The following is a 25861-nucleotide window of genomic DNA, read 5'->3' on the forward strand; positions in this document are numbered from 1 at the left end:
ATTAGAGACAAGATTAACGAGGTCTAGAGTTATGATTTTCCCAATTGTCGGAATCCTTCCCGCTATCTCCCATAATTTCGCCTAATTATTCTCTACTGGTCGTGAGCACTTCAGGTATCATAATTTTCTCCCAAGCAACTACAATAATTTACTAGACATATTCTTTCGAACTACGCTAGTTGGCACAATCTTACCGCTCACTATGACCACGTCAATACTTTGTTATTCGTAAACCCACATTTAAACGTGCCGTATTGATTCCCCATATACGTTAGGAGTGACATTGTTACAACTAACTAAATATGTACCCTTTCCCAGGCAGTATATAATAAATAGGCTCAGTTAATTAATGGTCATTCAATCAATAAAAATAAGCACGTAGTTGAACAAGTAAAGAAATTCAAAGACTAAATTATATTCAAACTTAACAAGAATTTATCCTCCAAAAGGTTCCATAAAAAACTTAAATAATAAATTAGCTACTCATAGTAGTATGTGAAAATACAACACTAAAATTCATAACCAACAATAGAAAACAGGAAGAAGAAAGGAAAAACTCGTGGTTGAATCTTCCTCCTTACTTCTACTGTATTCTTGCTTCCAAAGGTGTTGTTGATCACGTCCAACTACGCCTTATAAAAAAGGACTAAGCGGTCGTTGCAAATATAATCCGATTTATAAGTCCGGAGTCGAATCCCACAAAGAACTAAGGCTCAGCTACAACTGTTCAATATTGCTAAGAAGACAAGCTTGAACAATTCCTAAGTTATAAATATTAAGATTCTTATATCTAATTAACTAAATAATTAAATTAGTAGATTAACAACTAAAGATACTACGGGTTGGAGAAAAGATTAAGGAGGTCTAGAGTTATGATTTCCCCAATTGTCTGGATCCTTCCCGCTATGTCTTTCTATAAATTTGCCTAAGTCTTCTCTATCGATCATGAGCACTATGACTGTCGTAACTCTCTCCCGAGTAATTACAACAATATACTAGACATATTCTCCTGAATTACGCTAGCTAGCTTTAATTGCAGCTCACTTGACACCCAAGGTTTCATTATTCCTAATCCCACCTTTAAACCCTCTGTATTGATCCCTTATATACATTAGGAGTGATGATGTTCAACAACTACCTCAATATACACTTTCTACCCAGTAATGCACACTAAATAGGAACAACTAATTGAGGGTCATTCAATCAACAACAATAAGCATATAGTTGAACAAATAGAGATAATACTACGACAAATCCATATTAATATAACGAGAAAATCATCCTTCAATAGGTTCCATCAAAACCCTAGATAACAAATTAGTTATTCATAATAGTATGTGTAACTACAATACTAGAATTCATAACCAATAATGAAAATAGGAAGAAGGAAGTGAAAAACTCGTAGAAGAATTCTCTGCCTTGCTCCTTAAGTCCAATCTCCGATCTCCACGGCGGTTTTGTGCTCTCCCTAGGTCTAAATTATGTCAAAAGTATGTTCAACTCTCCAAATAGCATTTTTACATGTATTTATATCAAGTAGGGTCGGACCCAGACGAAAATACATTCTCCCGCTCGAAATAGGATAATCACTCTGTAAAATTTGCACTACCGCACCGCATGGGGAGACACACCATGCGGGGCGGCAGTGGGAAAGTTCAGATTGATGATTCTGCCAGGCTGCAAGAAATTTCCACAGGCGCGCCGCACCACGTGCCGCAGTAGTGGGAATTCACAAAAATGCAAAACATGAAAGTTGTAGCTATTTCAAATAACTTTCCAACAATATATTGTGGAGTCCAAACAGAGTTCTGAGTGAAATGTTATGTGTAGTTTACTAGACAATACACTGTATGCCCGCTCGATTCTCCGTTTCGTTCTTAACTATCATCCGTTGATTCCCAAACACGATCCCGGCTTGATTCCTTGGGCTTTTACTCAGACTTCAAAGCTCCAAATCACTTAAATTCATTTCATAATATCTACATAGCTCGGAATCACTCCTACAAGGCATAAAACACACCATTAGTGCAAAACACTAGCGATTAAAGCTCAAACTCAATTAAAGTGTAGTAAATTAGAGTGTAATAAGCGACTAAAATACGCAATTATAGCCTATCATCAACACCCCACACTTAAAACCATTGCTCGTCCTCAAGCAATCAAACTACACTTTATATAGACACGACCTTTTTAAATAATTCTCCTAACTCATCACACCCATAATATTTAAAATAGACTAAGCACAAAAGCATAACATCGTCACCTCAAGATTTGACTCACAAGTACTACGTATTATTCACAACTCACACACTTACTCTAACATAGAGGTCACTGATATTACATTTCCTTCATGAATCAAGTGCCCTCATACAACAAAAGAGAGTAGTTCCACACAATATAAAAGTTAAGAACAATTAGGAACTCAAGATAGAAAGAATTCACTCACTCTCATAAACGACATTCATATGCCACAAAAGATGCACCATAGGTTTGCTCGTAGTGTACTACTACTAATCGACCCCATTCAGTCTAGGATCAAGTAGGACTTTGTTTGGTTGTAATGTAGGCTTAGGGTCGGGTAGGATACATTTGGATATAAGAGTGACTACACCTCCCTAAGCACTTTAATACATATACTTTAATATTCAAATCCCACACTTATGTCAAACCATGATTCCACATTCACATCAATATATATTAACTCCATACTTCTTTAAGCACAAGTATATCACTAGCCACCACCATCAAGAATTATTTTTCACAACAATACAACTAATTTTTTTTCTTTTTCAATTCAAGTGGCTTTTATTTATTTTTTTCAGCACACTGCAACTTTCTCCTTATTTCATTAGCTCCACTCAAAAGCCAAATCAACAACCTCACACTTTAACTTTTACAAATACAATTCAAGTGCTCATAAGAGGTGAAAGGTTCAAATATATGGTCAATTCAAACAATTGGGTACGGCTTGTAATTTGGTTGCCAAAGAAACATGATTATAGGCTCAAAGAGGTTAGCTATGATACATAACAATTAGGCGGGTACTCAGACTTCTCTCAGGCTTGATCCTTCGTGCAAGTACCTCACACTTAGTTCCAACCATCTAGCTTGATGTTGCATCCTTCCAATAGTTTGGCAACTTATGCTCCTAGAAAATCAAAAATCGATACTACAAAAATAATACAATTAAAAAAATTAATAAAAGAAAGCAGTAAAGTTGGGTTGCCTCCCAACAAGCGCTTGATTTAACGTCGCGACACGACGCGAATCACTTTTTGCCTCCACTTTGAACTTATGAATTGGACCCCTAGTTTTTATTCTGCTTTATGATCATGCTCCTGGGGTGGTGAAACGAATCTGACTGGCCCAATAAAATAATGTAGTATTTTGCACTTCTTGGCCTCTAGATGAGATGTGTAATCCCAACTTTCTGGCAAGAAGAATTCCAGAATGTAAGCACCTTGTTCCTCATTCCTTGACTCCTCAAGTGGCTCGGACAACTCTATTTCCATATTATCATCCAAACACAATGTGAAAAAATGCTTGGAATGTGGACCAATGCGCTCAACTACATGAACATTGGGACTGTCTACATTCTCAACACTAATGACAATAGAGTCAATTAAATATGTATCCCAAATATCCTTGATTGTCTCTAGTATCTCTTCTACGACATCGCATCCTCAAAATCTAGTTTGATTGATCGTTGGTGTTCAACTCTGATCTTGTCCACTAGCACCTTAATTTTTGTATCTAATTCACGCTCTTCTTGGATACTATTTACAATATTGGCTTGTTGAACATTAAAATATTCAACCAGTTGACTCACGTGAACTTTTAAGTTGTGAATAGTTTCCTCTTGCCTTTCTATCTACAGTTGTAATTTACTATGTTGTTCCAAAAGGCACTTTAACATATCTTCGATCTTCTTTAGGTCAGCTTCCCTGGGTTCTATGTTCCTACTAACTTCACCAAAAAAAAAAAAAGAACCATCAAAGTAAGGGGTTGGGGGAAGGTAAGAAATATAAGCACAATCGTGAAAGTGACCATCTTGACCATACATATCACACACATTCCACACATAAGATTGAGTTGGTGCATAAAACTCGCTCTCGGGAATATTTTGATAATTTTGCCCTGGGTGATTTCCTTCACAATATGCATAAGGAGGATTAAAAGTAGAATTACTAACATCAAAATTCTCATAATTCCATGAAGCCATGTTTCTCAAATAAACTAAAATAAAAATAAAAAAATCAAATACTAAAAAATAAAATAAAAGTTCAAACTTGAAACCTAGCAATATGTACACCTACAACTATACCGTTAGTTCCCCGACAACGATACCAAAATTTGATCACACCCAACTATGCCTTATAAAAAGGACTAAGCGATCGTTGCAAATAAAAACGGTTTACAAGTCCGGAGTCGAATCCCACAGAGAACTAAGACTTAGCTACAACTGTTCAATATTGCTTAGAAGACAAGCTCGAACAATTCCTAAGTTATAAATATTAGGATTCTTATATCTAATTAACTAAATAATTAAATTAGTAGATTAACAACTAAAGATACTACGGGTTGGAGAAAAGATTAAGGAGGCCTACAGTTATGATTTCCCAAATTGTCGGAATCTTTCCCGCTACGTTTTCTATAAATTTACCTAAGTCTTCTCTATTGATCATGAGCACTATGATCGTCGTAACTCTTTCCCGAGTAATTACAACAATATACTAGATATTCTCCCGAATTACGCTAGCTAGCTTTAATTGCAGCTCCCACCTTTAAACCCTTCGTATTGATCCCTCATATACGTTAGGAGTGATGATGTTCAACAACTACCTAAATATACACTCTCTCCCGAGTAACGCACACTAAATAGGAACAGCTAATTGAGGGTCCTTCAATCAACAGCAATAAGCATATAGTTGAACAAATAGAGATAATACTACAGCAAATCTATATTAATATAACGAGAAAATCATCCTTCAACAGGTTCCATCAAAACCCTAGATAACAAATTAGCTATTCATAATAGTATGTGTAACTACAATACTAAAATTCATAACCAATAATGAAAATAGGAAGAAGGAAGTGAAAAACTCCTAGAAGAATTCTCCGCCTTGCTCCTAGTGTATTCTTTCCTCCTTAGGTCCAATCTCCGGTCTCCACAGCGGCTCCGTGCTCTCCATAGGTCTAAATTATGTCAAAAGTATGCCCAACTCTTAAAATAGCATTTTTACATGTATTTATACCAAGTAGGGTCGGACCCAGATGAAAATACCTTCTCCCGCGCGAAATAGGATAATCACTCTGTAAAATTTGCACTACCGCACCGCATGGGGCGACGCACCATGTGGGGGCGACAGTGGGAAAGTTCAGATTGTTGATTCTGATAGGGTGCAAGAAATTTCCACAGGCGTGCCGCACCACGTGCCGCGGTAGTGGGAATTCACAAAAATGCAAAACATGAAAGTTGTAACTCTTTCAAATATCTTTCCAACAATATATTGTGGAGTCCAAACGGAGTTCTGAGTGAAAAGTTATGTGTATTTTACTAGACAATACATCGTATGCCCGCTCGATTCTCCGTTTCGTTCTTAACTATCATCCGTTGATCCCCGAACACGATCCCGGCTTGATTCCTTGGGATTTTACTAAGACTTCAATGCTCCAAATCACTTGAATTCATTTCATAATATCTACATAGCTCGGAATCACTTCTACAAGGCATAAAACACACAATTAATGCAAAATACTAGCGATTAAAGCTCAAACTCAATTAAAGTGTAGTAAATTAGAGAGTAATAAACGACTAAAATACGCAATTATAGCCTATCATCAGTTGTGTAACCCTAATGTAGTGTATCCTCCTCCAAAATTATGTAAAAAATCATGTTTAGCGTGTATTTATATGACCTAGGTAGGGTGGAGGGTCGTCCAATACAATCCAATCTCGGATAGGAGAGCTGGAATCCATGTCTGCCTTCGCGTGTCGCGCGCAGATGGATGCAGACTCAGGTTTTACAATTTTCTAGTTCGCGAGCGATCCGTGCCTTCTCTTCACTTCGTTGTTTCGTGCCTTCAGTTTTCTCCTTTTTCGCGTTCGTTTTCGTGCCACGCACGAGATTGGACGAGCTCTCAGTTCTTTCCATCTCTTCCTGTTTGTGTCAAATTTTCATCTTTTGATCATTTATCATCCAAACTCGTTTCTACACATAAGAAACACATATTGAGCATATTTCACTTCAAAAATCAAGTAATCTCCCGCGAATCACTCAAGAATTAATATGCAAAAATACTATAAAATATGCTCTTTTCATCATTTGTCAATGAAATAAAATAAACTAATTAAAACTGAAAGTCGTAAATTTCCTTTTCATATGATAGAGAAATATATGAAAAGAAAAAGTCCTTAAAATATATTCGTTGGACTTAAAAAAAAAAAAAAGGCATTTTACTAAAGGTCTCTCATACTAGATAGATAACTAAACGTACTATATTACCATCTTACTTATTTTCCTTTTTTTTTCTTTTTTCTTTTTTATACTTTTAGCGCCATTCATATCAGGCGAGTTTGATTTCAAAGAAAGATCATTAAAAACTTACTCTAAAAATAAACAAACATTAATCCTCATTCAGAGAACGAGGTGAGTTATTAATTTTTTTAAAGTACAACAATGACGAAAACCCGAAATTCAGCTTGAAGGCAAAAATAGGGAGCCAAGCCAGTCCAATTCTAAATAAAGACAGCAGTCAATGTTTTATAAAAGGGATTTTTACCTATCTATACCATATATCAAATTTTATTACCAAAAATGTTCATAATTTGTTATTTACCCATGTAGTCCACACTTTTACTACAAATTATATACCAATCCAAAAATAGGTAGATTTTGCCATTAAAAAAGCCCTAAAATGAAGGCACCAAATCTGATGTGATTCTGTCAAGGATTTTATTCGAATTTTGAAACTGAATAAATCTCTCTTCCTGATGAAGGCACCAGTTGCGTAATTCTCTCCTTCCTCAACAGAAAGAGATCTCTGTTGATATCAGCTACAACAAAAAACGCAATCAAATTGTACAATTACTGAAGAGAGACTATATCTGTTCTTCGTCTCAAATTGTACAAAATTGCTCTTCGTCGAATATCAGTACTCAAATTGTAGAAACTATATCTGTTCTTCGTCTTTTTTCCTATCAACTACACGAAATCATGTCAAAAATCCCAATAATGCTGAAATCGAATGGTAATTGGGATAACTATGGCAGATTTAGAGATTTTGAAGTTGATGCCATTGTGGTAGATGATAATGCAAACTACGGAATTCTCAGTTCTACAATTGCAGAACAATTATCGATTGATACATCGGATAAAATTATAGAAATCAAATACATTGTGAACGAGAATTGTCCTCCAATGGAGATTAGGAATGATATGGGGGTTCGTGCTTACATGGAAACCAAAAAGGAGAATAAAAACTTAGGTTCGTATCCTTTATGTATAAGCGTAAGAGATTTCAATATGGAATTGGCAATCAACAATGAAAGCACCAGTGCAGGTATGTTTGATTCGACATTGCAGAGAGTTATGGTGTTACTATGTTATCTACAATATTACTACAATTACCTACAATTAAACTACAAAGCTCACATAGTACTGAAAAGGATAAAGCAATGTTGCTTTCAAAATTATCTACATAGAAACTACATTTATGAATTTATTGTTTGCAGGTTCGTCTGGATCCCTAAACTTACTTGAATTTCCATCCTCACCAGCTATAGAGGAATATCAAAGTGAAATAATAACTGAATCTACGCAAACATATATTGAAGAAGGACAAGTTTATCAGGACAAGCAAACAGTAGCTGCTGCAATGAAGAATTATTCAGTGATGCACAAGTTCCAGTTCAGAGTAAAAAGATCTAGTCATAGAAGGTATGTAGTTATTTGTGGATAATATATCAACAAAATCAGTGTATGATTGAAGATAGGTGGGTTTTATAAATTGTAGTTAAATTGTAGTCAGTTTGTAGTTAATTGTAGTTTTTTCATAAATTTGTGTAAATATTGTATTTCTTTTGTAGCTACTGGCTTATATGTGTTGCTGAAAGCTGTAAATGGCATTTCAAGGCAACGTCAATTAATGATTCGGCAATGTTCAAGATAAGAAGTTTCAGCCGTCAACACACATGCTGCCTAATGGACGAAACATTCATACAGCGCAAACGTACTGCAGCAGTACTTGGTAGCATGGTCGTTCCAAAGTATTGTGATCCTAAGACTGTTTACACACCAAAGGACATACAAACTGACATGTTATCCGAACATGGACTGAACCTAAGCTACATGCAAGCATGGAGAGCAAAGGAAAAAGCTTTACAGTTTTTGAGAGGGAATCTGTGTGACTCCTACAACAAATTACCCAAATATTTTTATATTTTTGAGAAGAATTATCTTTGTTCTGTTGTTAAATTGAAGAAGGCAGCAGATAATTGCTTCTTATACGCATTTGTTGCTCTTTGTACATCAATAAATGGTTGGCAACATTGTAGGCCGGTAGTAGTGGTTGATGGGACATTCTTAAAGTCAGCCTACAGGGGGATTATGCTGACAGCAAGCACCATGGATGCAGCAGGTAAATAATGGAATAATTTTGTACTTATTTTGTAGACAGTCTTTAAAATGCAGTTAAATTGTAGTTATGTTGTAGTTATTTTGTAGTTATATAAAAGAATGTAGTTAACATGTCTATATTTCTCAATATATATTGTAGTTGTTATTTAATCATATTTTATGTCTTAAAAATGTAGGTACTATTTTTCCCTTGGCATATGCTGTGGTTGATTCTGAAAACGACGCGTCTTGGAAGTGGTTCTTTGAGCAATTCAAGGAGGCATATGGTGAAAGACCTTCAATGTGTGTTGTTTCAGATAGGCATGAGAGTATACTGAAAGGCAACATCAGTTGTCTATCCGGGATTGGCACACTACTCTTGCATGTGGCATATATGGACAAATATAAGGTCAAAATTCAAGAAGGGACATCTACAATTACATGAATTGTACTTTGCTACAGCACGGTCATACACTATGGATGAATTTAATGAAAGGATGTTGAAGATTGAAGAGGTAGACCTGCGTGTAAAGTCTTACCTATATGATATTGGCTATCATAGATGGTCAAGAGTACATGCAACGGTGAATAGAACTTTTACTATGACGTCAAACATTGCCGAGTCGTTGAATGCTGTAACAAAAGATGCAAGAGAGCTTCCAATATTTGATCTATTTGAGTATATGAGGACTCTTCTTGAACGTTGGACAAAAGAAAAGTTATCGAAGGCAAAGGGTACTTTCACATACCTTGGTCACAAATACAACAAAGAATTGGAAGACAACAGTACATTATCTCAGAAACTAAGGGTAAGATATTTTTTTTTTGGTGCAGTAGAATCAAAAAAGTACTAGCTGCAGTTTTTTCAGATTGTAGTTAAACTGTAGTCAAATTGTCGGTAATAATAGTTTGTAGATGAGCTGTAATATATTTGTTGTTGATTTGTAGGTAAATTGTTGATAATCCATTTTAATGATTGATGTATTATTATTTCTGTTTGGACTTCAATTGTAGATGAGGGCTTCAACAGATCATATACATACTGTTTAGATGGTGTGAAGCGGTACATTGTGTGTCTAGAAAACAAGAAATGTAGCTGTGGACAATTCCAACTTGATGAACTTCCATGTGCGCATGCTTTGGCAGCATTAAGGCATAGGAATGAAACATACGAAAACTATTGCTCTCCGTATTACACAAGGAAGAGCCTTCTGCTTACCTATGAAATGCCAGTAAATCCTCTTCCTGATGAAGGCAAATGGGATGTGCCACAACATATTTTGGATGAGGTAGTAAAGCCACCGGCGGGAGATAAAAGGCAGCCAGGGAGACCTCACAAGGAAAGATATAAAACATTTGATGAAATAAAGTCAAAGAAATACAAGGTGTCATGTGGCAATTGTGGAGGTGAAGGGCATAACAAAAGAACTTGCAAGAATGCGCCGAAAAAGAAATGAATATCATGTAGTTAGAATAGTTATTCAAAATAAATGTTAGTGAGCTCAAATTATCGGATTTTCTTGTGTAATTGTTTAAGTTTTTGAAGATGAATAAGAAGTATAAACATCAATTTGTGTATCTGCACTATTTATGTTTTTATGTATTCTGTCAAGCATCTAAAGTTGTCTTTTTTTTATAGAATAGTTAAACTTTAATATTTACTGTATACAAAAAAACTGATATTAATAAAGAATGCATTCAACGTAAATTGTATCCAGATTGTAGTGAATATGTAGTTTAACTGTGTTAGAACTGTAGTCCTGTTATTCATATGTAGAGGAGTTGTAGTTAAAATGTAGTTTGACGTAGTTTAAATGTAGATAAATTGAATTTTTTTGATAAACCTTGTTGATAAAAGATGGCTAAATTATTTATATGATTCCTGTATTTATTTTATCTTTCTGCTGTGTAACAAATGACAGTTATATACAGATATTACTTGGCACTTGAAGGTATTTATAAAAATAACTTGAAGATTAAAGTCAAATTGTAAGACAAAGCTGTTGCTGTAAAAATGTAATCAGAGTACTCGAGTATAATGTAATCAACAAAAAGTGTTGTAGAAAACCAAAACGACATATTTCCTACATTGTTTTCCAATTCAACTACCAAATTTCACAGACCAAACTAGGAACACAATAGTCTATTTCTTCTTTCGTTGCACTCTAGTCCTCTCGTTTTTTGCCGGAGCACCCTTCCTCCTTGCTAGCCTGCCAGTAACCTCACTCTCACTGATTGACCCATCTTCTTGCTTCTTTGTTGCATAGTCCCACAGTAGAGCTCCATAGCGTCTACGGTGTTGGTCAATATCAGAAAGATCTTCCTTTGGGATTGCCAAATCTCCAAGGCTAACATACTCCGCAAATGCAGCCACAAATACACCACAATCGCTGCATAAGATGAGAATTTTTCATTATATAACAAATGATTAAAATAAAAAAATTAAACATATAGAAAGGGAGATTATTTTTTTACACTAAGCCTTCCTTTTGTTGTGGAATCTCAGCAACCATCCATTGTATATCAAGAGGGGTCCGTAACTGGTTTTTCGATGTATGCCTTTGTGCTCTTGAAGTTAATGTCTTTACGTTTACCATAGAAACCAGTGCATGACAAATACAGAGGGATAATGATTGAAAACTTGTCAACCAATGTCTCAACTGTTTTATGACGGTTTGCTCTCACCATGGAATCATAAACATAAAGTTGTCTGTCCTTTATGTCAAAAACTAGCAACAACCAATGGAAGTTCTCTACAAGGTTCACAGGTATGAGCACATAGTCAACAAGATCCCAGGCAACATTAGCAAGAATTCTGTACCCAAGAATATATTCTCCAACATCATCCTCGGGTTTAACAACCGAATACCTTTGTTCCGGTGGAGAACTTATGAACTTGTCATAGATTCTTTCAATCTTTGTCTTGAACAAGCAATCCGTGGTTGTGAACCTAGTATTATTGTTGGGGCCATATTTGCCTCTTTTTCGCAGATAATACATAATAACATCAATGTGCTGCCAAAATAGAATAAACATATACAATAAGGTACGGTGTAACCACACTTGTCTACAAGACAGCTACAGATTAACTACAATTTGAATTTATTAAAAACTCTAACAGATTGCTGCAAATTAGCTACACTATAACTACAGAAATATAACAGTTAGTCCAAGTACCTCACAAAATGTAATTTAATTGTAGTTTGTATGAACCATAGTGAACAAGTACTATATGTACAATTGACCCATCAGACTACAAAACAACTACACATTAACTATATTTATGCACTGTCTACATTTATTCACTATACAGAGGAACAAATGAAACATACCACCTAACTTAAGCTCCCAATAATCAGCAAGTTCAACCTACAGTTAATATTAATAGGCACAATCACAAGCTCTACAATATTACTACAAGGTAACTACAGTTGTGGTACACGGAGATTCCAAGTCAGTCAAAAGTACCAAAATTCCAGTTTGTACATACAATCATCATCACATATGATACATAAGGTCCATAAAAAGCAAAATTTCACAGCTGAGACATAAATATAGTAACATATATATGTTGTCTACAATATTACTACAATTACACATCATAGCTGAAAAATAAACTACAATTACACTACACAGCTGAAGACAAAACAGATATTGTGAATGATTATGTTCTTTATACTTACTGTGTTATTGATGACTTGTCCGGGGTGAGCAAGGTCATAAAACCAGTCCTTCTTATCAATCTTTTCACAACCAAAATCCAACCAAGGCTTGATTTGGTTATCCTTCTTGGAAAAGTAATATTTCCTCCTGTAATAACAAAAAAAAGATGATCAAATACAAAAAATTTACAAAATGAATTACAATTTTAAAGTATAAAAATGGTGAACAGACAGTGTAAAATGAAGCATTCATACCTCCTAGATACTTTATCACTACGAATGTATAACCAGTTGGTGAACCTTTCTGTCAATTCAGGATCTACATTTTCACCTATGACACTTGTGAAGGGGTGCTTGAGGTAAAAAAATTTAGGTCCAACAGATGTGCTGCCTCCAGAACTATACAAAGATGTGAAAGGTGATCGTGCATGTTTTCCCGGTTGCCTGGTTCTACCGGGATGAACAGGGGTTGATTCATCTCGTATGGGCTCGCCATACATGACCAACTGTGATAAGTTTTCTGGCAGCTCAAAGTCATCCAATGTCAAACCTTTGTTTTCAATGCCTTCAGGAACAACTTTTTTATCAATGCCTTCAGGAACAACTTCAGTCACAGTCACACCGTAAATTGGCGACTGTGGAACTTCACCTTCTGTAGATAAGTGTAGATCTATGTAGATATGAACAATATTATGAAGTTATAGAGAATATAGAGAATATATTACCTGCTTGTTGTGCCTCAGCCACTTCATCAATTACTGATTCTTCCTCAATATTTCCTTGTAGATGTTCTGCTGAAACATCAGCTTGAATGAATAATTGGGAATGAGAATTGTAGATATATGTAGGAATATGTAGTTAAGGTGTAAATTATTAAAATTTTGCATAAAAACCTTATTGTAATGAAGGAATGGTTCTGTACCTGCTTTATATGCCTCAGCTGCTTCTTGGAAGTCAGGATATAAGTCAACATGTGGTTGAAAATGTTCTGGAGAAATTGTAGCTGCAACACATAGTAAAAAAATGATTAGTATAATTAAATAATGTTGTCTTGAAATTTGTAGATATGTATGTAGGAATTTTGTAGATACCTGTATTGCTTGTGCTTCCATGCAGTTGATCACCAGCATTGAACTGGAATTGCTGGTTGTTCTCTCCTTGATGTTGGTAATTATTTTTTGTTGAACTACCAGCAAACTACAATTTTGGGGAATATTTGAGACTACTTTATTCATATGTCTTAATTAGTCTTAGTACAAAATTATATGTAAATTCTTACCTTTGACTCGTCCAAATCAAACCTCTTGTTTATCACATTCATAACACCCTTCAAAGATTGATCTATGAACTCTCGAAGGCTTGAGAGTTCCTCAAAAACATCCTTCCTATAGGCATCTAACTTTACATCAACCTAAAAATTAAATATATAATTAGTTGGTAATCTTATTCTAACTGCTACAGTTACACTACAATTCAACAAACTATAATTGTTATAGATTTATACCACAAATTAACTACAATGTATAACATACTATAATTGTTATGTAATGAAGTCAAAATGTAGCAAATTATGTCAATATATTGTAGTTATTCATAATACCTGCACAATCCCCTTTTCCAACTTCATGAGCTTGCTACTGACAGATTCAATGTCCTCTTGACAATCTGTATATTTGGGTTCAAATGATGGAGAAGCAGCAGTTGGAACATGTGATGGTTGAGCACCATGTTCATCTTCATATTGAATCTTGTCTGGCAGATTAAGCACTCCAAGCTCTTCTCCAGATTCAATCATGTTTGTGAACTGAATGATGAAAATAACAGTTAATTCAAGTGACAAAAAAAATGTAGATTCAATGTAGTTATTATGAATGTAATTGTAGCATCATACAAAAGTGGAAAAAAATACCTTGATCCACTCAGGCTTGATCATCTTCTCTTCAATTGCAGTTAACCAAATCTGCCCCTTTGTAGCTGACCATCTTAAAATGCGAGGTATAGATTCAGAACATCTCGTAGCAAGCTCGGTGCTGACGGACGAGCAACACTCATATAGCCACACTTGCAAGGCTAATGAGCATCCCCGTATCAGATAAGAATGTACATGGGGATTAAGACGATGTCGGACAGATTCAATAACCTGCTTGAAGGATTTGATACCCCATGGGTATGACTCAAAATTACCAGACTCTATTAGAAAGAACATAAACTTGTCTATGAAAGTCACATGGTCTTTATCAGAAGGACAAACAAAAAATTCCAACATATAAAGAATGCACAACTTCACCGCATCCACATCGTTTGCCCATGCTTTATTAGTCACTACATTTTTCAAATGCCATTTCTCAACCCTTTCTTTGTTCGGAAAATATGTATTCATTAAAGGGCTAACATAGGTGGAAGTGTAACCATAGTCTGAAAACTTATTCACACAATTAAGACCAGTTATCAACCCAAATTCTCTCAAGGAAAAATTCAATTTTTCACCCTTAAATAGTACTGAAAAATATGAGTCAGTAGACTTTGTCAATTCATACTTCATCAGAAGATGAAGTGATTGGTTTTGCATACAGATTGTGGGGAGACCTAATAAGTAACTAAAACAAGTTTTTCTGAAAACCCTTAAAGCATTCGGAGAGAGTAAAGCTTGTATCTGGCTAGGTATGCTAGGATCACACAAACTGTGGAATCTAAGCACACCATAATCAATATTTTGTTGTGCAAAGTAAGGTCCATTCTGTAGAAAATATAAAATTAATGAACATTAGTAGTTTGCATAAAAAGGAAGCAGTAATCTACATATAACTACATGACAAATACAAAATATAACTAGAAGAAGAATAGCCTACCCACACCTATAACTACAAAACAATAACAGAAGAACAATGCACGTGTAAACATTATCTACAGGATGTAACAGTTACTTCAAGTATCTCACATAAATGTAGATTAACTGTAGTTAGAATGAAGTTAAATATATGAGCTATACAGGCTACAATAAAAAATAACATATCTACAATTTAACCATCAGACTACACATCAACTACAAACTAACTACATTTATACACTGTCTAAGAGTCACAGTTCCAATTAAACTACAAAATTGAGACAAAGAATCTACAAAACAGTTACTTCAAGTATCTCACATAAATGTAGATTAACTGTAGTTAGAATGAAGTTAAATATATGAGCTATACAGGCTACAATAAAAAAATATCATATCTACAATTTAACCATCAGACTACACATCAACTACAAACTAACTACATTTATACACTGTCTAAGAGTCACAGTTCCAATTAAACTACAAAATTGAGACAAAGAATCTACAAAATTAGGACAACACCACATTTTACCAAAATACACTTGAACAATCAAAGAAGAACAATGCACGTGTAAACATTATCTACAGAATGTAACAGTTACTTCAAGTAACTCACAAAATGTAGATTAATTGTATTTAGAATGAAGTTAAATGTAGCAGCAATACAGGTTGCAATGAAAAATACCATCTCTACAATTTAACGATCAGACTACAAATCAACTACAAACTAACTACAGTTATACAATGTCTAATAATCACAGTTCCATTAAACCTACAAAATTGCGAAAAATAATCTACAAAATTAGGACAATACCACATTTGGCCAAAACACACTTGAACACTAAATTAACACTTGAACAACAGATTTTTACAACCAAAATCAAACTACAAAACAGTGAGGAAACATAAATAGTGTTTACCTTTATTGAAATTTTTTCCTTAACCAATTTTGGTACTTTTTTTGAGGGTTTCTTCTTCTTTGGTTTTGATGAAGAAGAAGAGACCTTGTGTTTTTTCACAGATGGAACTTTGGGAGAATCATCTACAAAATCGTCATCTACACTCAACTTTTTCCCCTTGCGTTTCAGTTGATTCTCGACTAGTTTATCAACTCCACCAACATCAACATCGTGCAAATGCTTGCTTCTCATTTCCGCACGAATTTGTCTAGGAGATGAAATACCAGTAGTTTGTTCACTTGCATGCATCGATTGTGGGTTTTTTGGTGGTGATTTTGGTGTTAAAACACCCAAATCAAAGGTTGGAATATCAGCTAATATAGCTTTTGATGATTTTTTTGGGGAGTGTTGGTTTTTTTCATGATTTAGGAGTTGAAGACAAAGATGGAAGTGAATTCAAATCGTGGGGGATACTATCAACTGAAGGTAATTAAGTGGAGAAGAAAGTGATGGTAATTGTGGGTGAGAAGAGATTGTACGAGAATGGAGGAAAAACTGAAGGTAAATCGTGGGGGTGGGGGGAATTAACTGAAGGTAAATCGTAGGGGGTGTGGGAGGAGAGAGAGGCGGGTAAACCAAATAACGTGAAAATACAGTCCTAAAATCACGCCTAAAATAAATGAAGGAATAATTATACCCTTAATTTGAATTATGGTATAGAAATGGTAATTTGGTATGCTTAAATGTAATAAACACAAACCTTAAACATTGAGGGTAATAAGGTTTGATACATGGTATAGATAGGTAAAAATCCCTTTATAAAAACTATAACAATACGTGTACAAAAGATAACCATTTCCCTAGAACACGAGGAATTGTCCAATTTTATCTCTATAAGGGAAACAACCCAAATGGCATTATTACAGGAAAAAAATAGGAATACACGACCGTTTAGTTCTAAAGAATGTAGTACTAACGCCGTCATTCAGAGGAAAACAGATTGTTCATTCTTTCGTCGTTAACTTTGTTCTCTCCTTTATCGGCGCGGGAGGAGATGTGCTTTTAAGATTAGCCAAGTAAAATACGAAGAAAAAATTAATATGACCCCTACAGGATGACATGCCAAATTGGGAAACAGTCCAAATGTATGTTTAGAAAAAATAATAACAATAATTTAAAAAAAAAAACAGAAGTCGATGACGTTGATATAGCAAATAGGAAACTAAAATCACTTCACATCAAAGGAAATGGATAAATTACAGATGAGCTTCCATATAGCGTGAACTTATCTCCAATTCAACTTTGAAGCATCATTCTAGGTCGGCTCGAATAGAAATAGAACACTAACGCTCTGAATGGTGCAACATTTCAAGCATAGAAACAGACTAATCCAGGCATTTGTTCCATCTTCACTGAAAGTATATAGACGTCTTTAACCAACTCTAGGTGGGCCAAACACAAGGCAAAGATGCACTGTTTACAGCATTACAGTTGGCTAAATTGAAATAACAATGATAATCCGTCTATGCCCCATCTGGCTGGACAAAAGGATTGGAAATCTCATCTGTACCATCAGTTGGAGCCACGAGCATTACTGCCGTACCCCTGCAGACCTGCACAAGAAAGGGACGCTTTGAGAAGCAGAGGAAAGTGATCAGATTATGTTAACGTCCACATTAGCTACCATAGCTGTGATAAATTCTTCAACCAAAGTTGTGGCACTTCTTTGAAAGGCATATATTCTTTGAGAGACATATAGCATAGTAACTACTTCAAAATTCAAGATAACAGTAGAATTGTTTTAATGCAGTTCGAACACTTGATAAAACAATTTAGGAAAACAATGCCATGACTTCTCATGTATAACTTCTGCCCTCCCCAAACTGTTAAAAAGGTAAAAAAGCAAATGGAAAAAAAGAACGCAAGAAATTCACAAGTGTGTTTAATGATGGTCCCAGTAGTTGAATATAAGCAGCATTTAGAAAAGCTTATTGCAAATTATGTGCATTAGTGGAAAGCAGAAAACTACTACATATGTATGATAATTAATGAACCCATACTATTAAGCCAAGAGCTCGTGTCTGCTCGGTAGTCTTCAGGGGATCATCAGCATCTACAGCAAAACAATTTGAAATCATCAACTGAACAATGAAAGAGATTAAAAGAAAAACGATTAACATGTCCCATGAAAGGTAACCTTGGTTTTTCTGGAAACATTAGAATGATCAATTTGATGAATAGCTGCTAAGATAACTAGTAAAATAATTTGCTGTCCCATTGTACTGAAATAAAGAATCTGGAGAAAGGGATGACAATCTGTGAAGTCAGCTAGATTTGCCTCCAGCAAGTACACATCAAGAATAAGCAAGCATTCATTTCCCAAAGGAAAGGAGAATTAGTTAAAATATGGTCCAAACCCGCAGCGTCGGAGGCTGCTTCTTAGAAATGAATTGTGCATTATCTATTCCTTCTCGAAGGTTGTTAATTACCAAATTCACCCTAAATACTCCAAGTTAAACTTGATACATTAGCAAACTAGTTTCATGTGCCAGATCAAACCAAGAGCTCTTATAAACAAAACTGTACTAAATTTTTCAAAATAGACTAAGTTTACATGAAGTTCTCAATAACAGGCTCCCATTGAAGAAGCACAAACTGGCAAAGCATGTAATCTCCTTTTACATTAACGGTTGCGACCCACAGATGCAACATAGAGAAAGAAGGCAGGAGGTGGCTCGTCTCTACATAGATCATGAAACTCTGACAAATAAAGCAGACGCATGAATGCAGCATGTAAAAAGATATGACCCAATACTAAGTTGAAACAGTGCTTTGGAAGTGTAGGGCAACACTGCAAATTCTGAATCCTTAGTAAGAGGGCAGGAGAGGCAACTTATCTCTTCTGATGCTTAGGGCTACCCAAATATGATAATATAGGTGTAATAGAAGTGCTAAAATACTTTATTTTTCAACACGAAACTAGAGCAGAGTACAGTGGCAAATTGCTTCAACATTTCAGTTTGATAAAGCTGCACTGACATCCCTCTTATTTTTTTCATTACTATAGAGCAATGACATTCTTATATTTACCAACCCCCTAACTAAAGACTAGTAAACTAAGAAATTGAGCAGTATATTTGCAACACATTAATAAAGGATATCGGATGAGACCATCAATTTTTAACAAGTAAAGAACTTATGCATTTGCAAGAGAGGCTTATGCAAAACTAAGTGCAATTCCAGCGAGGGAGACTCTTTCACATGTTTTTGCAGAAGGTGAAACAGCTAAAGAAACGGTGGTCCTTTTTTGCTGGACCCTTGGGAATGAACTGTGTCAACATTCATCACAGGGACATTTTGAAGAATTGGTAGAGTGCCAAACAATGAAATCACATGCATATGTTGATTTTACACGCAGTTCCGTTACTTATTGCTGGAAGATTTTGAAACGGCGATGCTCGATATGATAGGGGAATACCAAAATTTCAATGGCAAACATGAAGCATCAGATCATGTTTCAAGTTAGCACTATGCTAACTAAGAAATTCCCCAGAATTATTTGGATCATACCTTGACTTGAAATCTGCTAAGTGGTGGAAGCATTTAAACCAAGATTAACCACTATAAAGGTGAAATGTAAGTATCCTAACAAAGGGAAATTTGAAATGAATACTGATGGGAATTAAATGGCCAGAGATGGGGCTGGGTGCAGAAGCGGATGCTGAGTATAAATGTGGAGGGATGGTTATGGCTGTTGCATTCCCTGTAAGAAATGGAAGCAATAATAATTCAGAAGCTGGAGCTGCCTGATATGGTACTTGGTGGTGTTGGAATTATGACTACAGAAAAGTGATTAAGGAGTGCGATTCAGAATTGGTAGTGAACATGCTGAATGCTATATGCAATACAAATTGGAAACTCAAAGGGAAAATTGAAAACCCTCAGGGGTTGGCCTGGTGGCAATTGACTTGAGCCTTGGGGTTTGCTCCCTTTCAAGGTCTCAAGTTCGAAACCCACTGGGTGCAAACAATTTCTGAGGGCCATCGGACTGGGTAAAACCTGAATTAACCGCGGTGCACTTGCGGGAAACTCCTTGCCGAGGGCCTGTGCACCCCGGGAATAGTCGGGGCTCGAAGAGACTCGGACACCCGGTGCAAATCAAAAAAAAAAAAGGGAAAATTGAAGACACTCGACAGATTATGCACCGGAATGGTTTCTAGGATCAACACTGCGATACAGAGGCCAATGAAGTATCAGATGCCTTGGCTAAATGGGTCGCCACATGTAGTGAGACAGCTTTGTACTATGCCTATGGGAAGCTCCCTAAGGAGGCTAAAGGGACATACATGTTGGACAACATGCCGATGTCAAACTTTAGAGTCAGTCAAGTCAAGCCTATTGAATGGACTTGTTTTTGAAAGCTTAAGTGATTATACTCGTATGAAGGAGGAGGGGTCTTAATTTCTTTTTTTGTGTTAACCAAAGTGTAACTGCAAATGAGCCCTTCATACGAGACTTACTTTAACACTGTATTTAGTGTTACATTTAGATAGGAAGTATTAGGAACAGGAATTCTAGTTTCGGCATTGGATTATAGTTGACCCAATCATAATCCCCTTTTCTAAAGGATTGAGTTTGTTAAATTCAGCAGTAGAATCCAGAAGGTGGCCATAGTCCTCTTTCTGTGCAAGTATGTTTTGATATTTATAAATTGCTAAGATATCCGATTTTGGAACCTAGGCGGTTTCCGCGAAAGAGAAAAAGAAAAAAGAAACGCAATTCCAGAAGTAGAACAGAGATCTTTGTAGTTTTAGCAAACTAAAATGGATTTTAATGTGCCTTTAGAAAACTACGGCGAAACCCACATTTTGAAACAAGGGAAAGTTATTTAAGGGCAACTTCCAAGTATCTCAGTCTTGACTTGACATTCGGCAATCTACAGATGCACTTTCCTGACAACTAACATTCTAAAGCCTATAAAATGAGCATAGCTGATCATCTCCTATGTTAGAGAACAAAGACTCTACTTTCTATTTCTATTGATGCATTACAAGATTAAAACTTGAAACCATCAGTTCAAGACAAACAGAATATCGGAACTTCAGAACATAAGCAGATATATCTACAGGGGTGTAAAGATGACATGTCACAAGCAACAAAGAAGAGAGGATTTATAACCACCACCCCAATGAAAATTAAACAACGACAACAGCAGCAACATCACTACTATGCTCAATCCCAAATTAAATAGGATTATCACAGGCAGACTATTTTCAGGCTGGCCATCAACCTATCACAACCCATCTCCTTTATCTGAGTTTGGTACAAGCTAAGCTTTGCGAAGGGGGCTCCAAGGAAAAGGTAATTCTACTTGACCAAATGATAAAGAAAATATAAAGTATCAACAAAGGCAAGACTGAACTTGTGGATGTTACATTGATGTAGAAAAATAAGTTGGAACAATACATTTCATTCACTGACCACCACTTGATAATAAAAATAGAATTTTCAAAAGTTACAAATGATAGGCAAATAAGATTTTCAGAAGTTGCATGAAACCCCAAAAAAAGGTATTTTGAACTCAATAAAACTCTAAAAGACTGCTATGAGTAGTTGTGTTACCTCTAAGGTACTCCTTGGCTTCATCCAAGACAAGATTTAGCAGCTGATCATAGCCTTTAAGTGTTCCTTCCACTGTGAAGAGAGAATTAATTAGCAGGTCAGAAAAAAATTGTAATTTGTGCTTCTTACAGCCCTGACCATGATATAGCGAGGTATGAACAACACAACCCCATAAGCTACAGCAAAAAAAAAAACAAAAAAAAAAACGCGGTGCACAAAGTATCCCACCTTCACGCAGGGTCCAGGCCATAAGCTACAGCAAGAGAACATGATTACAAGAGGTAAAGGGAAGTCGAAAACTAGCTGAAGACAAGGATAAGTTGTTTTAACATGAAAAAGTGTGATTGAGACGATGAAAGTTCCAATAATTACACTTGACTGGGTTACTGACGAGATACGATTCCCTAACCAACAGAGATTATTCTTCACAAAACAAGGTCTAATTGAGAGGGTCAATGTCTTTGTTAAAAAAAATTGGACCTTGGTCCAACTCTACCCAAAAGCTAGCTCATGAGGTGCGGATTGTCCGAAATATTTTTAAAGAGACTACAATCCATACACTCCTACCAACGCGGGGCCCTATTAGATTAAAGGATCAAACTTGGCATGATCAGACCTGCATCCTTTAACCTTCAGGGAAACATAAGCTACTTGGTTTCCAAATATTCCAGCCATCAATAACTGAACGAATTGGTTTGGTGACAGGGTTAAAAATGTACGAATAACTAGCCTTACATCTATATTTTATCACAGGATTTAAATGCAGCCCATATAGGTCTAGATTTAAGTATATCTAAACCACTCAAAAAGAGATTGTATGACACACCTTGTCTACCACCTGTAAGCTTGACCTGCACACCCTTGTCAACAAATTTTGCCAAATCTAAAACAGTTTCTTTTCTGCCAGACTGAAACAGCACAAACAAGAAATTGTATGAAGCAACTATGGCAATTAAAAAAAATGAAAAGAAAAACTATGGCCACACATTTCTTCCTTCCTGCTGATGCATACAATAGATGGCACTGCACCTTTACTAACAGGTAACATTTAACCTTCTGACCTCTGTCTCATCAACAAATACTTTAGTCCTTTTTCTTCCTTTCTCTTTTCTATACCAGCGTAGGATATCTAGGCAGCTTCCAACTTTCTTTAAAAAAAAATTTAAAGTAAGTAATACCAGAAAGTTTTTACTTTAATGCTGATTCTTGGTCCTTTTCACTTTTTTTCTCCTGATCAACTTAGGAAGGACAGATTATGGTGTAAATGAGAACTTACCATTCTTCTGTGCACCTAAAGAGTTTATGTTTTCCAACTAACGGCAAAAATTTGCTACAACAAGGTGGCTATATGCTGCAATAGAAAAACATGAAGTAGAAAAATGAGTAGACAGGCCAGCAAAATTACTTGTTAGAGAAGAAACAAAGCTATTCTCCAAAAATAACTATCTTAATAGACGAAAAATTGTTACTCACTCCGTCCTACAAAGAATGTAGGAGTTTTGACTTCTGAGTATGAGAGTCAGCACACAGAAGATGAATCTGGACATTAATTTCTTGATTATTATTATTTTTTAATAATAATAAGTTGAGGACATGGTCCTTGACAGGGAATTGTGGAGGTCGAGCATTAAGGTTGTAGGCTAGGGGGAAGTTGTGAATATTTCTACAGCGCACTAGAGTGAGACTAGCCAGTTAGGAGTTAGTCTTAGGATGCCACTGGTCAGCTACTGATGCAGGGCTTTATCTGCTGGATATTATTATATCTTCCATCTTTTTCGTACTTCCTATATTTCTTATATTGCTGTTATTTTTATTTTATGTTATGCTATGTTATTTTATGTTATTTTATTATGAGTCTATTGATAATACTAATATATCGTCTCTTATCGCTGTGTTGAGCCGAGGGTCTCCTGGAAACAGCCTCTCTGCCCTCGGGGTAGGGGTAAGGTCTGTGTACATATTACCCTCCCCAGACCCCACTTGTGGGATTATACTGGGCTGTTGTTGTTGTTGTATTATTATTTTTTAAATTAATATTTAGAAAATATTACACTTGCTTTGAGTCAAAATTGTGAGGAAAACATTGACTCCCCAAATAGTGATCATGCTGTTTTTTGGGACAGAGGGAGTATTTCTTAAAGACTTTGACGGCCTAATTCTCTAACATAGTAATCTTAACTCAAGGACCCGTTTCTATGGACTTGTATGAGCTTAAATGGTACTTTTTAATCAAATATGTAAAACGCTTAGATTTGAGCAAGTTAAAAATTGAACTCGTTTATTTGGATAACTAGAAGGATTTTCTTTAAGCTGTAGAGACTTGATATTAATGACTTTCATCTACTATGCTAGAACTTTAGTAGAATGATAAACAATTAATCTTAAAGGTCTTCTCCCCCTTTTCCTTTTCTAAATAGAAATGTTCAGAGAATTGGTTACTAACACTCAAAGGGCATATCAGGAGTCAAGAGTGTCACGCCTAGGATTTGAACATGTGACCTAAACCTAAATTTGAACCCTATACTAGAATCTTCATTATGTAAAGTGGATTCAACAGTTTATATAGAACCAAAACGTTTTGTTTTTGCCCTATTAGTAGAATGATAACTAATTCAGCTTAATTGTCTTTTCCCCTTTCTCTTTTCTTAATAGAAATTTTCAGAAAATTTGGAGGCATTATCACACGGGAAGCAAACAACTAGGAATCGAAGTTAACCTTTTTTTTACGCCATGGGAGCAAACAAGAAGCATTGCACTCCAATTTTAAATTAGTATTTCACCATTACGAATCATCGGGAAAAAAAGGGTTTTAAATATTTATCTAAAGAGAGACATAGGAGAACACTTATCATAAGAAATATTAACGGAGCAAGCGAGAGGAACTTACAATTCGATTACACTGCAGAGAGCAAGTTCTGAGCAGAAGTGGTGAGAAAGAAGAAACTTTCGCCTAATTTTGAAATTAGGGCGGAAATAATATAATTTGGGTCCGATTTGGCCTTTCGAACTATGGAAAGCAAAGAAAGAAGGAAAAGCCCAAATTTGGGTCCATATAATTTTTCTATTTCTAATGCTACTCCTCTTTCTCGTTTTGTCTAGTGCATCTGGTTCTAGAAGTACGGAATTTAGGAAAGTATTCATTTTGTGATGATTTTTGGAAAACTAATTACTCTTCCTTTCACTCATTCTATTTCCTCTTTTTCTTTCAGAACAAAATAAAATAACAGTAATGATAAAAATAAAGAAGCAAACATAATTTATAAAAATCTCTATTTAGAAATGCTGAGGGGAGGAGGTTCAAATAAGGGTGTCAAGGGGTCGCGCCAGGACAGGCCGGGCTAGAGGAAAAAGAGACCGGTCGGTCTCGGTACCGGTCTGAAAGAATCTCTATTTGCAAGTTCTTTTTTTTTTAATTCAAACTTGCAAATTAAAGTTTATATTTACAACAACTAAATTAAAGAAAAAAGGGTAAATTCAAATTATTAAATATAATCTTCAAACTTCAAAGGTTTTGCATTGCCCTAGTAAGTTCTTCATAATCAATATGAACTTCTTGGTCATCTTTTGGAGTGTTGAATTCAGATTGGTTACCATTTGTTAATATATTTCCAAGTTTCTCGTCTTCTGATTTATCAATATCTTTACGTCCTAGGAAATGTCACCCACTTTAATTCACCCAAAATGCTCTCAAACCCCCCTTTAGAATCCCCAAGTCTAACGCTAAATCAGAGGCGAACCTTGTAGGACCTAGCGTGAAGAAGCTTGAAATCGTCATTGTATTTATCTATTATCATGTTGTGTTGATTTTGGAGATTCATTGGAGGCAGAGTTAATCATAATATAAGCATAGCTAGTTCTTTAACAAGGTATGTAGGACAACTTTCTTTCTTGGCATGACTTGGTATAAGCGTCTCTATCCTTCAAGGACTTCTGTATTGTGAGATTGGTTTGTTCTAAGATCTTCTCAATATTATTATCTCTATTCTTTTATATTGTTCTTACCGGTGGCATTTCCTTCAAGTTTGAGGTATTTCCAAATAGTACCCCGAGTTTGGAAAAATATGATATCTTCTGAGTTCAATTTTTGTATTTCCTTAAAATTGACTCTATTTTGCACTTATATATATGTATCTATTTTACATTACAGAGTCACGCTATAGACGGTCGAGTACGGCACCTATTGTGTAACCAATAATCAGTTGGGTATGATGAGACATGATATGAGATATTACCGAG

General features: G+C 35.6%; 3 protein-coding genes across 3 annotated transcripts; 1 reads left to right on the forward strand and 2 right to left on the reverse strand.

Moving 5' to 3' along the window:
- The first annotated feature begins 9094 nt into the window (after nucleotides 1–9094).
- LOC138877341 (uncharacterized) lies at nucleotides 9095–10075 on the forward strand. Its single transcript, XM_070156944.1, has 2 exons — nucleotides 9095–9404; nucleotides 9633–10075. The coding sequence occupies exons 1-2, from the start codon at nucleotides 9095–9097 to the stop codon at nucleotides 10073–10075; spliced, it is 753 nt and encodes a 250-aa protein (XP_070013045.1).
- An 866-nt stretch (nucleotides 10076–10941) lies between these two features.
- Nucleotides 10942–16312, reverse strand: LOC138877342 (uncharacterized). The gene is made up of 9 exons (XM_070156945.1): nucleotides 16025–16312; nucleotides 14190–15017; nucleotides 13881–14084; nucleotides 13560–13691; nucleotides 13372–13477; nucleotides 13203–13283; nucleotides 12536–12932; nucleotides 12302–12428; nucleotides 10942–11008 (listed from the first exon to the last, which is right to left on the reverse strand). Exons 1-9 carry the CDS (start codon nucleotides 16310–16312, stop codon nucleotides 10967–10969), a joined length of 2205 nt encoding a protein of 734 aa, XP_070013046.1. The 3' UTR covers nucleotides 10942–10966.
- Nucleotides 16313–17176: 864 nt separating this feature from the next.
- Nucleotides 17177–24693, reverse strand: LOC104224160 (sm-like protein LSM7). Its single transcript, XM_009775747.2, has 6 exons — nucleotides 24513–24693; nucleotides 22902–22976; nucleotides 22452–22533; nucleotides 21626–21697; nucleotides 18064–18116; nucleotides 17177–17616 (listed from the first exon to the last, which is right to left on the reverse strand). Exons 2-6 carry the CDS (start codon nucleotides 22902–22904, stop codon nucleotides 17527–17529), a joined length of 300 nt encoding a protein of 99 aa, XP_009774049.1. The 5' UTR covers nucleotides 22905–22976; nucleotides 24513–24693; the 3' UTR covers nucleotides 17177–17526.
- Nucleotides 24694–25861: the final 1168 nt, after the last annotated feature.

The sequence above is a fragment of the Nicotiana sylvestris genome, chromosome 9 (assembly GCF_000393655.2).
Source record: "Nicotiana sylvestris chromosome 9, ASM39365v2, whole genome shotgun sequence".
Lineage (NCBI taxonomy): Eukaryota > Viridiplantae > Streptophyta > Magnoliopsida > Solanales > Solanaceae > Nicotiana > Nicotiana sylvestris.